This window comes from Panthera tigris, chromosome D4 (genome assembly GCF_018350195.1).
Source record: "Panthera tigris isolate Pti1 chromosome D4, P.tigris_Pti1_mat1.1, whole genome shotgun sequence".
NCBI classification, from domain to species: Eukaryota; Metazoa; Chordata; class Mammalia; order Carnivora; family Felidae; genus Panthera; species Panthera tigris.
Window position 1 is genome coordinate 61673446 of NC_056672.1, and position 16303 is coordinate 61689748.

The 16303-nt window shown below is 36.9% G+C and overlaps 1 protein-coding gene across 2 annotated transcripts in view; it reads left to right on the forward strand.

The window, feature by feature from the left end:
* Window positions 1-16303, forward strand: part of STX17 (syntaxin 17) — a 74464-nt gene that overhangs the window by 44724 nt on the left and 13437 nt on the right. For both annotated transcript variants that reach the window (XR_006210654.1, XM_042964757.1), the window contains exons 5-7: window positions 7970-8085; window positions 8167-8217; window positions 16179-16265. Coding sequence is in view for 1 of the 2 variants with exons in the window: in XM_042964757.1 (XP_042820691.1) it covers window positions 7970-8085; window positions 8167-8217; window positions 16179-16265 (254 nt within the window). In the remaining variant the exon portion in view is untranslated. The remainder of the gene's footprint in view (window positions 1-7969; window positions 8086-8166; window positions 8218-16178; window positions 16266-16303) is intronic.

The window sequence follows — 16303 nt, forward strand, 5'->3', positions numbered from 1 at the left end:
GTCATTATATCTCTTTTAAGGATGTAATTGATAATTGTTAATTGCATGATAGTAGTACCTTTATAAAGACCTCTAAAAAAACAATTCTTGGTTTAATATGTAGTAGTACTTGAAAGCAGTTGGTCTTTTTTTTTTTTTTTTTTTTTTAATCCTATGGGTACTGGATGGCATAACTGATAAGGTTTCTCTACTTGAGTTATTTACTGGAAAGCTTAAATCTGAATTTTTTTTAACTACCAAAAGCCAATTTTTTAGCTCCTGGCTTTGTTTTATAATTGCTTCCTTCATTTTTCCTTCTTTGTTTCCCTTTAATTATGCTATCTTATTACATTTTACATATGTTCTAAGTTGCCTTAAATCTTAGTGGAAAAAGTGGAATATAAATAAATTACAAATCAGAATAGAATCTGAAGGATATTATACCTGCTGAGTTTTCCCCTTTTCATTTATGTAGGAGGCTCCTGTACCATTCCCTGTCTCCAAAATTAGATTATTTTTAATGTTATATTTTCAGTACTAATGACCCAATAATTTACAGGGAAGTCCAAATTTAGAAATTAGAGGAAACATTTAAGCCATCATCCAGACTTTCTTGGTAAATCTTACTTTTATTGTATCCTCAGTACGTAGCATATAGTAGTGCTTGGCACATAGCGGGCCATTAATAAATGTTTCATAAATGTGAATAAATAAATGTGTTTTTGGAGACAATTTTATAATTTCGGATGTGCCATACTCACTACACTCTGTGATAACCAGTACCTAAAGTGTTGTTTTGGAGAGAAGGAAGTGTTAACACTCAGCCCCTTGCTTGAAGAGTATTTGGGAAGAATGCTTTTTGATAGTTTTTAACCGGTTACTGTTTACATTATTCTGTCCATATATATTTATCACCACTGTATTGATGAGGCTAAATGCTGTTCATATCATTTAGTGTGAACTGATACTTTATTTGCCTTAGAGAAATTGGGCTTCCATGTGATTAAGCAGCTAGTTTACCCACTTAGACATTGTGACAGTTGTGATGGCGGTAACAACAGTGAAGATATGTTGGATTTTCTGGGAAGAGTTGCTGACATCAGTTTCTTTTGCTATTTAGTTTTGAGTTGCCCATCACTAGCAATTACCTAGGAAACAAAAATTTTGCGTTCTGACAGTTTCTCACAATATGATACTATTCTAATACTTGCTTTCATTTGCATTTTTTTATTGCATTATTTGGGTTTCTGTCAGGACTGTTTGGGCTCGACAGACTTGGATTTAAATATCATCAGAGAAACTGGGTGATTATTAGAAAAAGGCAGTTCACCCAGTTTGCTGGCAATTAAATATCTCTGTATGAAACTGGTGTTAAAACTATATATTATATATTGGCAAAATTTGAGGAAACGTGTACAGAGAAAATGAAAAAGATTGGGGCAGAGACAGAGGATTTTCCATCTGTAATGATTCTCAAACTTCTCATTTCATGGAACATCAAATTAGCTAAAGACCTAATCACTTGCCACCAGGAGAAACTACACAATTAAACCTCTGTAGCATTTATAAAAAAAAAAAATTTGAGACAACCCATTTATATAAAAAAAATACCTAATTTGTGCCTAAAACAATAGTAGAATGTCAAATTCCAAATGGTCAGATTGCGCTTTGACTTTGAATCTATTGCCAACATTAAGCAGTTAAATGAACTATCTCACCAAGTGCCTGAGTATTTCGCCAACTGTGAGAGTTTGTACTAGGTTGCCTTAAATCCAGAAATATTATTAACAAGTAATTGAGAGAATGGGAAAGGTGGAGAATAATGAAAACAAAGGAACTAATTTACATAAGACCTTAATAGTGGGGTAGGAACTCGGTTCACTCCATGTGTGGTCTTCTGGCTGTGGACTCTTTTCTGTCATCCTGCATGTTTTTATCTGTGCTTTCTGGTTTTTCTTTGTTTTTGCTTTAGATACTCATTATAGTAGTGACAGCCTATACAGAAAAATGTGATTTGCATAGAAGTTAAGTGCCTTAAAATACTTCTTCCTTTAAAAATTCAATCTGATTCTAAATAAATTGGTTGGAAATATCAGCAGAGATTCAGGAGCAATGTTGCCACATTTCCACGAGTGAGATCGAAATACAAAAATAGTTTTTTCATTTACAGATAGAAATAACAAGTAGAATAGGATGTTTTATGTTCTCTGGAGAGTAAAAGAAGCTTATTAAGTTTAGGAGGAAGCTGTGATGATTTTGCTGTTTCTTTTGTCCAGATTCTGAGAGTTCCTAAAGCAAATCTTCTCTGCCAATCTTGCTTGATCTGAGAAACTCCCTTCTGTTTCACTTGTGTGTCTAGTTTCATTTTTAGCATTGCTTCCCACCAAGAGAAGTGATGAGCCTACAAATTTGATTTGTATTTAGAAAGGTGTATCAGGTCATACAGAGTGAATCAGTGCTTCTCTCAATCATTGTCTTTCTTACTCCCCATCCGGCACATGCAGCTCACCAGTGCAATAGGAACAGAATCTTATTACATTTTAAACAAATATTCACAAAAGAAAAGAATCCAATCTTAAAACTGCTGGGAACTTCAGACTGCATATTGAATTTGATGAAATATCAGATTTTATCACAGGTATATATACATGTGGTGAACAGTTTTGCGAAACACGTGGATAGTTTTGTATATTATTCAGAAGATATATTTTCTATTGGCTTTAATTTTCTTAAAAATCCTCCTTTACCACTAAGTTAAGCCATGACTTAGAAGTCATTTTATTTTGATAGATAAGTTGATATAGATGATCAGTAGATTAATTTCACTATTTTTAATCTGTCAGAAAATGAAAAATTCAGGAAATGCTTTTAAATTAATTTAGATTTATAATGAAACTTTCCCTAACATAGTGAAGTTTAGTGGAAACTTTTTATATGTTGTGTTGTAATTCTTAGTAGAATCATTGCCTTTCAATGAAATATGGAGAGAGACAAAGAATGTTTGGACGTATAAAGAGAAGGGAAAAAATCTTATGTCTGTGTTATTAACAACTAAAAATATGTTAATATTTTTACTACAAATAATAAATAATGTAGTAAATAATACGGTCTTAAAACTGGAGTTTGAAAAACAGTGGTGCGACGTATATGTATTCTATCTGCCCTTTACACTTGGAGTTGTCATGTGGATGGAACTATCTTAGATTATTTCATCATATAAAACAATAGCAATTTTCACTTCTGTGGACAGGATAAATTCTTCATCCTTCTTTCCTGCAGCTATAATCTGTCTCAGTGTTTTCCCTCATCATGTCTATAGTAATTTCTGAAAGTTCAAAGTCAATAAATATTCACTGAGGTACTGATTTCTAATATAAGCTGGAATAAATGAATTACAGAAGTTGTAGATATTAAAGGGTTTCTTTCTTAATTGTTAGTTATGCCTCACATTGATTAGTGATGTTCAGAGTTGTAAGTTTACAGCAGGATTTTCCCCGGAATAGAACAGATTTCTTTGTTCTCAGACTCCATTTGAACTAAGATGCATACGCAGTTTGGTTTCAAGTGAGACGTAAGTGACTTAAACATTTCTTATTTTTTACAAAGGGGAATCTTTTATGTTTGCTTAAAATACCAAACATTTCCCACCCCTTCAATTTTTAGGTCAAGAATTTATGTATGACAATCTCCCCTCGTTTTGTTGTATACCCTGGCAGTTTCATTTAAATCCTCTGTAATAGAATAAGGGTAATGGCTTATAAAAATCCTTAGAGTGGATGTTCTATTTATAAAGTTCCGCTTTACATTTGGTCTGTTAATGATAACAAAGTTATCATTATTCATCATCTTATTAAAGAAGTAGAGTTCTTATTACAATAGAAATATTAAGTGGAAGAGCGGTCTTAGAGTAAATTCATTTATCTTGATTGACATGAAAATGAAAGTGTCTTTATGTGCTATGTTAGGACACAGGGTAAGTAACTCTTTTAAACATTTGTAAAAATCAGAGAGCTTTTAAAATATTGGATACTTGTTATAATGTTGTAATGTAAAATCTACTCCGTATCTGATGTTTTTGCTCTTCCTGTAAGATAAGGAAATGTATTCAGAGAAGTTAAAATTCAAAATTAAAAGAACACTGTGGGGCGCCTGGGTGGCTCAGTTGGTTAAGTGTCCGACTTCGGCTCAGGTCATGATCTCACAGTTCATGGGTTCGAGCCCCGCGTTGGGCTCTGTGCTGACAGCTCGGAGCCTGGAGCCTGTTTCGGACTCTGTGTCTCCCTCTCTCTCTGCCCCTCCTCTGTTCACACTCTGTCTCTGTCTCAAAAATAAATAAACATTTAAAAAAAAAATTTTTTTAAAGAACAGTGTGGAGGTTCCTCAGAAAATTAAAAATAGACCTACCCTATGACCCAGCAATAGCACTGCTAGGAATTTATCCAAGGGATACAGGAGTACTGATGCATAGGGGCACCTGTACCCCAATGTTTATAGCGGCACTCTCAACAATAGCCAAATTATGGAAAGAGCCTAAATGTCCATCAACTGATGAATGGATAAAGAAATTGTGGTTTATATACACAATGGAATACTACGTGGCAATGAGAAAAAATGAAATATGGCCTTTTGTAGCAACATGGATGGAACTGGAGAGTGTGATGCTAAGTGAAATAAGCCATACAGAGAAAGACAGATACCATATGGTTTCACTCTTATGTGGATCCTGAGAAACATAACAGAAACCCATGGGGGAGGGGAAGGAAAAAAAAAAAAAAAGAGGTTAGAGTGGGAGAGAGCCAAAGCATAAGAGACTGTTAAAAACTGAGAACAAACTGAGGGTTGATGGGGGGTGGGAGGGAGGGCAGGGTGGGTGACGGGTATTGAGGAGGGCACCTTTTGGGATGAGCACTGGGTGTTGTATGGAAACCAATTTGACAGTAAATTTCATATATTAAAAAATAAAAAAAATAAAAAAAAAAAAGAACACTGTCAATTCTGATAAGCCTACAAAATATTTTTTAATCAACTACTATGCCCTTCCTAAACAATTCAGATTATTTTCCTCAAGAGGTAAAACATTCATAAGTTTCAAAAGTAAAATAGTAATGCTGTTTTATAACATGCCATCAATTATTGACTAGGATGAAAACAGAAATCGAGAAGGTGAATTTAAAGAGTTATAATGACTTTTAGGAGTGGATCAGGTATCATGTGTCACTATGTCATGTCCTTGCTTATAACACTTCAGTAGCTCTCCACGGTCTGTCAGATAAAGTCCAAAGCCTTTAACTGGCCTGCAAGGCCCCTCCTAAACATCTACTTAATGTTCTGTGTTTGTAACTCTGTGCCTTCTGCTTTATCCTTTGGCAAGACCAACCTGCTGATTTTTATGTTAAGCTATATTGTTTGTTCTTTTGAAGACCTTTTTTCTTTGTCTTGTAAGATCACCTTTTTTAGGAAGCTATTTCATAAACTGCACACCCACACCAAGCTGGGTCAGATGCCATCCCAGACTTGGAATTCTCAAAATACTGTATGTATCTATATCCCTCTATCTAAATGCCATTGTACTCTTTTATTGTTTTAGGATTATCTCTTTGTATGTGTAACTCTTCTAGAATATGTTCCTTAAGAGCATCTACTTTGTATTACTTTTTTATCTCTGGTACCCAACACAGCAGGTGGTCAGATAACATTAAAGTGGTAGGTATTTTGAGCTTGAAGTAAGGGGGACAAAAGGAAATTAGACCTTCAGATCTCTTCTTTCCATTTCCACTGCCACTGTCCTAGAGCATCATCATTTTGCACTGGACTTACTGCAAAGTCTCCCAATTGGTTTTTCTGCTCTCTAATTTTTTTTACCTTTCAACTTCATCCTTAATCTATTCTTCACGCTATAGCTATGGTTCGCTTTCTAAATCTGAAATCTGATTATGGCATCCTCCAGCTTCCCAGTAGTCTCCAACTCCTTTTAATAGTTCCATATTGATCTTATGAGATAAACAAAATTCTTTAACATAATTTATAATGCCATGAATAATGTCACCTTAGATTTTTTTCCTCATCCTTTGCTTTTCTCTTTCATAGTCTTCCCTTCAGTTGAATTCTTTTCAGTTCCCAAACCTATGCACATATTATTCTCCCTGACCTGAATAGTCTCTGCTTCTCCCTCCACCTTTGCCTGGGTTCACCTATGTCATTTCTGTTCATCCTCAGCCTTCAGCTTCAAAACCTCCAACTAGTCTCCCCTCCCTAAGTCTAGGTTAAATACCTCTCTTTTGTGCTCACATAGCATTCCATATTTACTCGTACCATAGGTCTTATCAGACTATACTGAACTTGTCTGTTAACATGTCTGTATTGTACATAATATGGTAAGCTCCATTAATAATAGCAGCAGTAGCAATGGCTATTTATTTTAGTAGTAACTATTTATTAACCCATCTGTACTGAATATTTAAGCCAGGCGCAGTGCAAAGTAAATATCTATCACCTTATTTTTATTTTTATTGTTTAATATTTTGAAGTTTTTATTTATTCGTTTAAGTAACCTCTATACCCAGCGTGGGGCTCAAACTCACAACTCCAAGATGAAGAGTCGCATGCTCTTGAACTGAGCCAGCCAGGCGCCCCTTTCATTCACCTCATTTTAAAAATGAGGAGGGGCTCCTGGGTGGCTCAATCCTGTTAAGCGTCCGACTCTTGATTTAGGCTCAGGTTATGATCTCATGGTTTGTGGGTTCAGGCCCTACGTTGGGGTCCATGCTGACAGTGTGGAGCCTGCTTGGGATTCTCTCTTTCCCTCTCTCTCTGCCCCTCCCCTGTATGCATGCACATGCATGCTCTCTCTGTCTCTCAAAAATATATAAATTAAAAAAAAATTAAAATGAGGAAAATGAGTCAAAGAGCTAATAAATAGCCAAACCTGGATTCTAAACTAGGTCTTTTTGACTAGGTCCATGCTCTTAACCACTATACTATGTTGACTCCCTGGAACTGTTTTTATGGTTTATCATTGTGTCAGTAGTACCCTAGCACACTGATTGGCATTTAGTAGACATTCTGTACATATCAGTTTAACGCATGAATGATTGGTAAAACCAATACAAGGAAATAAAGACTTGATGGTAGAGTTTGGAGTGTAAATTAATTCATCATCATAGCAGTTTTAATGAGGAAGGCCTTAGTGGGTCGATGACTTTTTATGTTTATTTTTTGAGAGAGAGAGAGAGTAGGAAAAGAGAGAGAGAAAGCTGGAAAAGGGCAGAGAGAGAGGGAAAAAGAAATCTCCATGCTGTTAGCATGGAGCCTGATGTGGGGCTTGAACTCACGAATGTGAGATCATGACCCAGCTGAAACCAAGAGTCAGTTGCTTAAGCAGTTGAGCCACCCAAGTGCCCTGGTGACTTTTTAAGACTCAGAAAAGACAAAAGCAATGTCTTTCTAGGACATGGCCTAGAAAAATGAGGAGAAGGATAGACAATATGTATGAAAAGATCCACGTGGTGTTCATTTGATGACAAATTTGTTACCCAAAATGATTTTCATTGCAAAAAAACACATCACTTTCCTACTTTTAACACCTTATGAATCTGGTATTTATTACTAAAATACCCAAAGAAAGGGTTAATGATTTAGCATTGAAAATGTGAAACCTATTTCTACTGAGTATCTCTGTGTGGAATGTTGGCCAAATAGAATAGTTCTTCTTCAGTGCTTCTTCCACATCTAGCTCTAATTATTCAGATTGGGTAGATGGCATTTGTTGTAGCCATTTTTTTTTTTGAGGTGATTTTGTAGAACAATTAAAGAAAAAAGTTAACTTTTGAACAATCTGCCATAGATAAATCTATTTTTATAGAATAATCGATTTACTTTTAGTCTGAATTCAGTTAGTATTTTACATGGAAATTGTTTTATGAAATTGAGTTATGCTATCCACTTTGTAACAAAGCACATAAACCCTAAACATGAGGCTATGTTCATTCAGGAACATTTCATACTGCTGAGGCTGAAGATGATCCTCAGAATATGACTCAGGTATATGCGTTGCCTGAAATTCCTCGAGATCAAAATGCTGCAGAATCATGGGAAAGCTTAGAAGCGGTATGTAAAAAATTATTTTCATTTTGGTAGCTGTGAGGCATAAAAATAAGTAACTTTTTTTTTCCTCTCTCTCTTTTTAAGGACTTAATTGAACTTAGCCAACTGGTCACTGATTTCTCTCTCCTAGTGAATGTAAGTATAATAGTTTTTGTCTTAGAAATGTTAGATTAGTATGATAAGAGGCTTTTATCAATTACTAGGCTTTTTATTAGAATTTTAATAGAAGTTACAATTTTCAAGACTGGTATTGAGCCCTGGGTAAAAGTCTAACAGTCCTCAGCTTCCAAAGCAATTTAATAAACATTTGTCAAAGATTTGTTATATAGAAGGTATTGTGTTAGATCCTTGGCACCAGGGGTCTGACAAGGTTAGCTATAGAAATAGATGAAACCTGTTCTCTGCTTTCAAGGATTTACAGTGGGTGGAGATAAGCTTGGACCCCAAAAACTGAAATTTCAAACATGATTGTTAAGTGCAAAAATGAGATTGAAGGGAAGTGTTATCAGCTCTAAGAGAAGCATTTAATTCCAAGGGAGGGAGGCAGGGGTTGTGACGTAGAAGTATTAAGGGTATCTTCACAAGATAGGTAGCATTTGCTTGAGCCTTGAAAATTGAGTACAATGTCCATAGATAGGAGTGGGGAGGGGTGCCTTTGAAAACAGCTGAAGACATGGAATAGAGAAGTGTGTGGCCTTTCAAGAATGACCAGGATTGCAATAAAACCAAAGGATGAGATACTATGGGCAAGCAAAGCAGGGAGTGTGAGAGCCAGATTGAGATGGTATTGCGGGCCACACCAAAGAATTTTAACTTTAATTTGTAGGCATTAAGGGGCCAATATTAAAAAAAATTTTTAAATACAATTTACTGTCAAGTTGGCTAACATACAATGTATACAGTGTGCTCTTGGTTTTGGGGGTAGATTCCCATGATTCATCGCTTCCATACAACACCCAGTGCTCATCCCAACAAGTGCCCTCCTCAATGCCCTTTGCCCATTTTCCCCTCTCCCCTGGCAAATATAAATGTTTAAGCAGGTTAGAGTGATAAGCAGGTTCACACTGCTAACGGTTAAGATTACCATTAGCAGTGTGAATAATGACCTCAAGAAGGGGGGTATAATAGGCGGATGACTAGTTAAGGAACAATAGCAAGAGTTTTACCAAGAGCAATGGCAATACAATATAAAGGTAAAGGCCAGATGAGAGGTATTTCTGGGGTAGGCTTAGCAGAAATTGAAGGAAGATGGAAGACTCAAAACATCAGGCTTTATTGTGCATAATTGAGTAGCCAGTGACATTGTTAACACAGATCAGGGAACATAAAGTGGATTTGGTGGGAAAGACAATAGATTCTGTCATTATTTTTCTAATTATTCTTATTTTTCCTTCCCAGGAAGTATGGGAAGGTTGGCTATATGAGTATGTGTGTATATGTCTGTGTGCACACACAGGAACAAACCAGTGTCTGCTTATGCTTTTGTCTAGGTTTAGTTTTTTTTTTTTTTTTTTTTTTTTTTAATGAGAGAGCATGCATACAGGGGAGGGACACAGAGGGAGAGAGAATCTCAAGCAGGCACAGTGCTGTCAACGCCGAGTCCTGTGTGGGGCTCTATCTCATGAACCATGAACCATGAGATCATGACTTGAACTGAAATCAAGAGTTGGACGCTTAACCAACTAGCCACCCAGGCACCCCTAGTTCTTTGTTTTTGATCAAACTGTGATTTGGGGTTTTTACATCTGTGAGTTATGGTTTCCCTGATGCCTGGCTTTTTAAGGATAAAAGTCCCTAGATTACACAGTCTCAGAACTGGAATTGGAAAGGATTTATAAGGCCAGCTAATCCAATTCTGTTCTTGCCCCAGCTTCCCATATAGATGGTTTTTCGCTTTTTTTGAACAATTACAGCGTGGGGATACTTTCTATTTCAGCCATTCTATTTGAAGACTACCTCTTAGAAGTTCCTCCCTGTGTAAGCTCTGCCCTATAATAACTTCCCTCTGGTACTTTTGCCCTCTTGGAGCCATAGACTGAACAACTTTGGTAATTTTTCCATATAAAATTATTCATCTTCTTGAGACCAATACTCTCCTTCCTCACCCTATCCCACCTCATCATATTTTTTTCTTTTAAGAGTTCTTGATTCTCTAATATGCTCCTTCTAGAATAGGATTTCTGGGCTTTTTAGTGCTAGTCCCTTCCTTTGCTTGTTTTCTAGTTTTTGTATTTTTTTCTTGGCATCTAATGCCTCAAATTGAACGTCAGTAGATTGTTTAAAGCATTTTCCTTTTTTGATGCTTCTAAATCAGAAGAAGCAAAATGCTTGAAGTTTTTTGATTAGATATCTGTACAATCTATTGATATACTTGCATATCAAAGGTAATGATATGACAAGAATCCCAAAATATTTGTTGTTTCAGAATTAATTCAATTATTGTAACTCATAATATCTGATTTAACGCAGTTTCTAAAATCTGTGCATGTATGGTTACACAAACATACATTTGCCAAAAGTCATTGGTAAAATCTGTTATTATATAAATTATACCTCAAAGTTGATTTAAAAAACAAGCTAAACATGTACAAAGTCTTCTCATTCCAGACAAATATATTTCCCTTCCAGTGGAATAGGCACATGAAAGGAAAATTGAGAGTTTGTGGCCATTTAACAATTATATATCCGATTAGGTTACGTAAGAAGCTCCTAACCCATAATCAAGGAAGGTTCATGTAGAAAGACTTTGGCTATAGCCATAGTTCTATACAAATGTCCTATTTATAATAATCTGTGTGAGGACATGGGACAAAATGCTATTAGGCACAAGCTCAAAGGAGAACCCCTGATGACTCTTCCCAGGGTGGTTGAGTTCTCATGACCACATGGTCAGGGACTCACAGAAGCTCCATTTAGGCACCTAATGACTTGGGAACATAAGCAGAGTGACCACATCCCTTTCATTATCATCACATGGACATGATAGTATCTAGACAAATAAACCATGTGTTTTTGGAGTACTTTCTATGTGCATAGTACTGTGCTAAGCTCAATGAAGAATAGAGAATAGTTAAAAAAAAGAAAAAACCCTATAGGATAGTCATGATAATTGCACAACATTGTGAATGTACTAAATGCCACTGAATTTCAGGCTTAAAAATGGTTAAAATTGTAAGCTTTATGTATACATATATATAATATATATATATATGTATATATTATATATATGTATATATTATATATATATATGTGTGTGTTTTTGTGTGTGTGTGTGTATACACATACACACACATACATACATTTTTTTTACCATAATTAAAAATGAACCTACAAAGCCATTGAGAAATCCAGGTGTGCTCCAATAATAAATTAGTATCTACTAAGCACCCTTCATTTTTCTTCAGCATTTAATTGCTCAAGTGCCTTCTGTTCCTATAACTGTGGAACTTGCCCTAGTTCTTGTCAAGGGAAATTTAAAGAACTCTGGGCCTGTCACACAATGGCATGTCACCCTTGCTGCTGGTCCAATATTGTCTCTACCTTCTACTTTATTCCCTATGGCTTTTACTCTGGATGCATAAAAACTGGGATGTAATGAATTATATCAGATTAATCAGATTTATTACCTGTTTGACCTTCAGGGTGTTGTTTGACAATAGTGAGTTTTGTAAAATTGATGGGAGGACTAACTGAAGTAATATCCCCTTCCCTTGTACTGACCCCAACTGCATTCCTGCTTTTGTCCCTGCTTACATGATTCCCTCTTTGGCTCCTTCCTTAGAGTTACAGTTTTGCCACCACCTCTTTCCTAATTGCTGAATCCCATGATATCAACATCCTACTTCTGCTCTGTTTATTGCCTACTCTATCTAGGCCTATTGGCCTGAATTTTTGTATATAGTATAGTATATATCCTGAATTTCTGTATATAGTAGTCTTTGTATGTTTCTGAGCTTTTCTGTGTATTATTTATTGCATATGATTAAGAATTATAGACTACAAAAAAAAAAGAATTATAGATTATATACTTTTGGAATTCAGAACCAGGATAGCTCAGTGTTCCCTGGATTAACCAAGATCTAAGACTAGAGCTAGCCTTGAAAGATGCCTGGAATTGAGTCAGGAATAAAGGAAAATAACCACAGTTTTGACAATAGTTTCTTAAACCCATAGCTTTTAGCACATTAATAAAACTGCACAACTACTAGCAAGGCTGTCCAAGGCAGGGCATTTTTATTGATGTAAATAGATTTGGCGATGGATTTGTTGAATGTATTACTATTGGTTGATATAGAGGATGCTGAGTGTACAAGTGTCCACAACAGGCATTCAAGGGAAAACCAGTTCATTTGTTTGGACTTCAGATGACCAGATTGCATTCTGCTTGACAAATATTCACTTAATCACATTTTTTTTTAAGACTCTTAAGTGCTCCTCTAACTGCTAAGATTCAGTTATTTTTTTCAGGTAAATAAGGGGACCTAATTCAGTGTTTCTTAAAATGAAATCCACAGACACATTCTCAGAGTATTTTGAGACGTCTTTCCCTTTAAAAAGAAGAGTCTAACTCCTTTTAAAGGGATGCCAAGAACTTATATGAGGGGCCAAAGTATAAAATGTCAAGAAAGGAGTTTCAAGATTGTTAAATGTGGGAGGCCCAGGCAGATGAAAGCAGACATAAGCAAATCAGAAGCAAAACGGGGAGGTCGGTAGGTAGAGGTGAGGAGACTTCTAAGCCATCATTATTAGGAGCTTGATTTCCCGTACTGGGGTAAGGTTGTGTAGTTGTATCGTTTGGCCCAACATAAAGAGCCAAGGGCATGGTGGACTAGTGACCAAATTCAGCTCTGATGGGATCTAGTTTGGCATTGTGTATAGACAGTGATTGACAACTGACACTAATTTGCTGCCTAATTGTGATGGTGTCATTGAGTCCTCTTTACTTACGAAGCAGAATTTGAAGATACAGGAGAAGTTTGGGATTCAAACTAAGAAGAAAAGGGGAGAGGCAGGTCTGTACAACTGAGGGACAGTTGTTGATTCCAGGATAGTTGCTGATCACCCTCTGCCTTATCTCCATGTCCATATTTAAGCAAGCTTCCTGATGTAGTGAATAAGTACTCACAGGTTTGGGCTACTCCCCAGGGTCAGACAGACCTCATCGAGTACTGGCGATTGCAGTGATAGGGGAGCGTCAGTGGTCTCACGCTTAGTTCTGTCTTGTGGTCTTTTCTCCAATTATACCAAAATATTTTTGTGAAAAAATACTAAAATTATGTTTTAAATTTTTTAAATTTTATCTTATTTGGAGAGAGAGAAAGTGTTCATGAGCACTCAAGCAGGGGAGGGTCAGAGAGAGAGAGGGAGAGAGAGAATCTCAAGCAGGCTCCGCAGTGTTAGCACAGAGCCAGAGGCAGAGCTCAATCCCACAAACCGTGAGATCATGACCTGAGCCTAAATCAAGAGTCAGGCACTTAACTGACTGAACCACCCAGGTGCCCCAGTTTTTTTAAAGTATTTTTAATTTTTAAATTTTACTTTATGTTAAAAGAAAACAATCATAGAGCTGCAGTGTCCAACCTTTTTTGGAAGGAGCATTAAAAAAATATTTCCCTGAAGCTTTGGGATCACACTTGGGGTATAGAAATGACAGTAGTCCTAGCAGGCTCCATCATCTTGATGGAATCATTTGGAGACTGAGAGAAAGGAGACATGTTGGCTATTTTCCCTCTACCCCATCAGCTCATCAGGATGTGGAGGTTGATGATCACACATGTGATTTATCTGCTGGCCCAGACTTTCAGGCAAGAATGGAAAGTGTTGAGGATGTCCCAAACAGAAACAGTGATAGAAATCCAGTGTCAGAAATCCCTACAGGTTGGATATTATGAATGCTGGCACTTATGCTTCTGTGGGTTGGAAGAAGAAAGCTAACATTAAAAAAGTTTTGTCTGAGGAAAATAAAAACTGAATGAATGAATGGCTAGGAGAGATCTAAGGTTTTCATGCCCAAGAATTTTCAAGCTTCATAGAAAAGAGTTTAATATGCTTTTTAGAAAAGAAAGATGGGAGTTAAGCTTTCTTGAGAAGATGAGAATGACTTTGTAAATTTTTCTCCTCACACAGTCACTATCTCATTTATCCTCACTTCAACTCCATGGGGTATATCATTATCCTTCTTGAGAGATGAGAATATTGACACCTTGGATAGCTGGAGTAATCTGTCCATGGGCACACAGTGCTGTGATTTTTTTTTTTTTTTTTTTAATTTTTTTTTTTCAACGTTTTTTAATTTATTTTTGGGACAGAGAGAGACATAGCATGAACGGGGGAGGGGCAGAGAGAGAGGGAGACACAGAATCGGAAACAGGCTCCAGGCTCCGAGCCATCAGCCCAGAGCCCGACGCGGGGCTCGAACTCACGGACCGTGAGATCGTGACCTGGCTGAAGTCAGACGCTCAACCGACTGCGCCACCCAGGCGCCCCACACAGTGCTGTGATTTGAACACAGGACATCTGGCCAAAGGTTGTGCCCTTACCAGTTATGTACATACATTAGTGGGTTTTAAAGTGTGAGAATCATGGACTTGCAGCATCACCTGGGAACTCATGAGAAATGCAAATTCTCAGGCTTCACCCGAAGTCTACTGAATCAGAAACTCAGGGGGCGGCCCCATCAGTCCGTGCCTTCAGAAGTCTTCCAGGGGACACAGGCATGCTCTCGAACACATGAGAACCATTGCTGTACTTGTGTCCGACAGAAATGTGAAAAGGAAAACTGATAAGGGACTTTTTCAGGGATTGTGTTAGAGATGTCAAGATAGCAGTGGAGAACACAGGAATGAAGGGATACCATGAAAGGTCTGACAGTGAAAAGGTACCCACTTGGTGTATGGGAAGGGAAGGAATGTCAGTAATGACTGTGGGGAACTGTGGGGAAAAATCAGCTGATTGCATTTCATGTTCTTGAATGATAATTGGAGTTAGAAGAGTGTTACATCTGATTCGGTGTAAGTTAAGCGGGCAAATACTTCAGGATTAAAGTTGAATTATTTCATAGTCATTGTAGAAGTAGGATTTACCTGGGATCAAAGAGGGATTCTCTTCTTTTTTTCAGTGAATTGAAAAAGCACCTGAACAGTCTATATTGATGTGATGGTGGTTACAGGTGTTTATACATTCGTCAGAACTCATCATCCTATACCCTTAAAATGGGCACATATTGTAGGTGAATTGTCTAAATAAAGCTTTTTTAAAAGTGGGCGTGTGCTCCTGTGGCAGGTGATGAGTTCCTGTCACTGGAGCTGAAGTTCAGTAACCACTTGTGAGAAATGTAGTGGAGCTTCACACCTCTCAGGGAAAAATCATTCCTTGTGCCCAAAGATTCCATGAGTCACAAGGTTGCTGTGTCAGAGCAGGTGCTGCTCTGTTTCATAGAATGCCTTATTAATATATTTGATCCGAAATATTTTAACTTGTCATGATTTTAAAATGTATTAAAGTGTACAGGTGTGAGACTCAGGACAGTGAATTCATCCACAGCCCCCTACTGCATATCACAGGTGGAAAGATTTCATGACAGATCAAACCATATTGTCTTCTCATTCCTAAAAATGTAATAATTTGTATTCATTGGATCCAAGCATGTTTTACTCCTAAGGCAAATTTTCCTGTTTTAAATCTTTGAATCTTCAAAAAAGGTAACTTAGGAGGAAGGTTTTTTGTTTCATTTTGTTTTGTTTTGTTTTTCATCAACCTCAACATGACACGTAAATGCTTATTTGGATTTTTCTTCTCTTACAAAGTAGTTCATTTGGAGAATAATACGTTTGTATGTTTGAATGGATTTTAGTGTGAGATCCTTTTTCCTATAAAGGTGCCACCCTTTTATTACCTAATAATTAAGTTGCCCTTTTTTTTTTTTATACAAGTGAATTTGTACTTTCAGCATAGTTTATCAGACACTATTAATGAACCACTATTCAGACAGCAAGGCTGCAGTACACGGGACCCTGATTACAGGAATTAAAGTACTGTGTATTGGCTGACCGCTGCTCCCCAGCAGGACTGCTCACTCATAATTCCTTTGCATCTAGTCTCAGCAGGAGAAGATTGACAGCATTGAAGACCATGTCAACAGAGCTGCTGTGAATGTTGAAGAGGGAACCAAAAACTTGGGGAAGGTAAGATTCTGCTCCTGCTGACAAATCAATGGTACTCT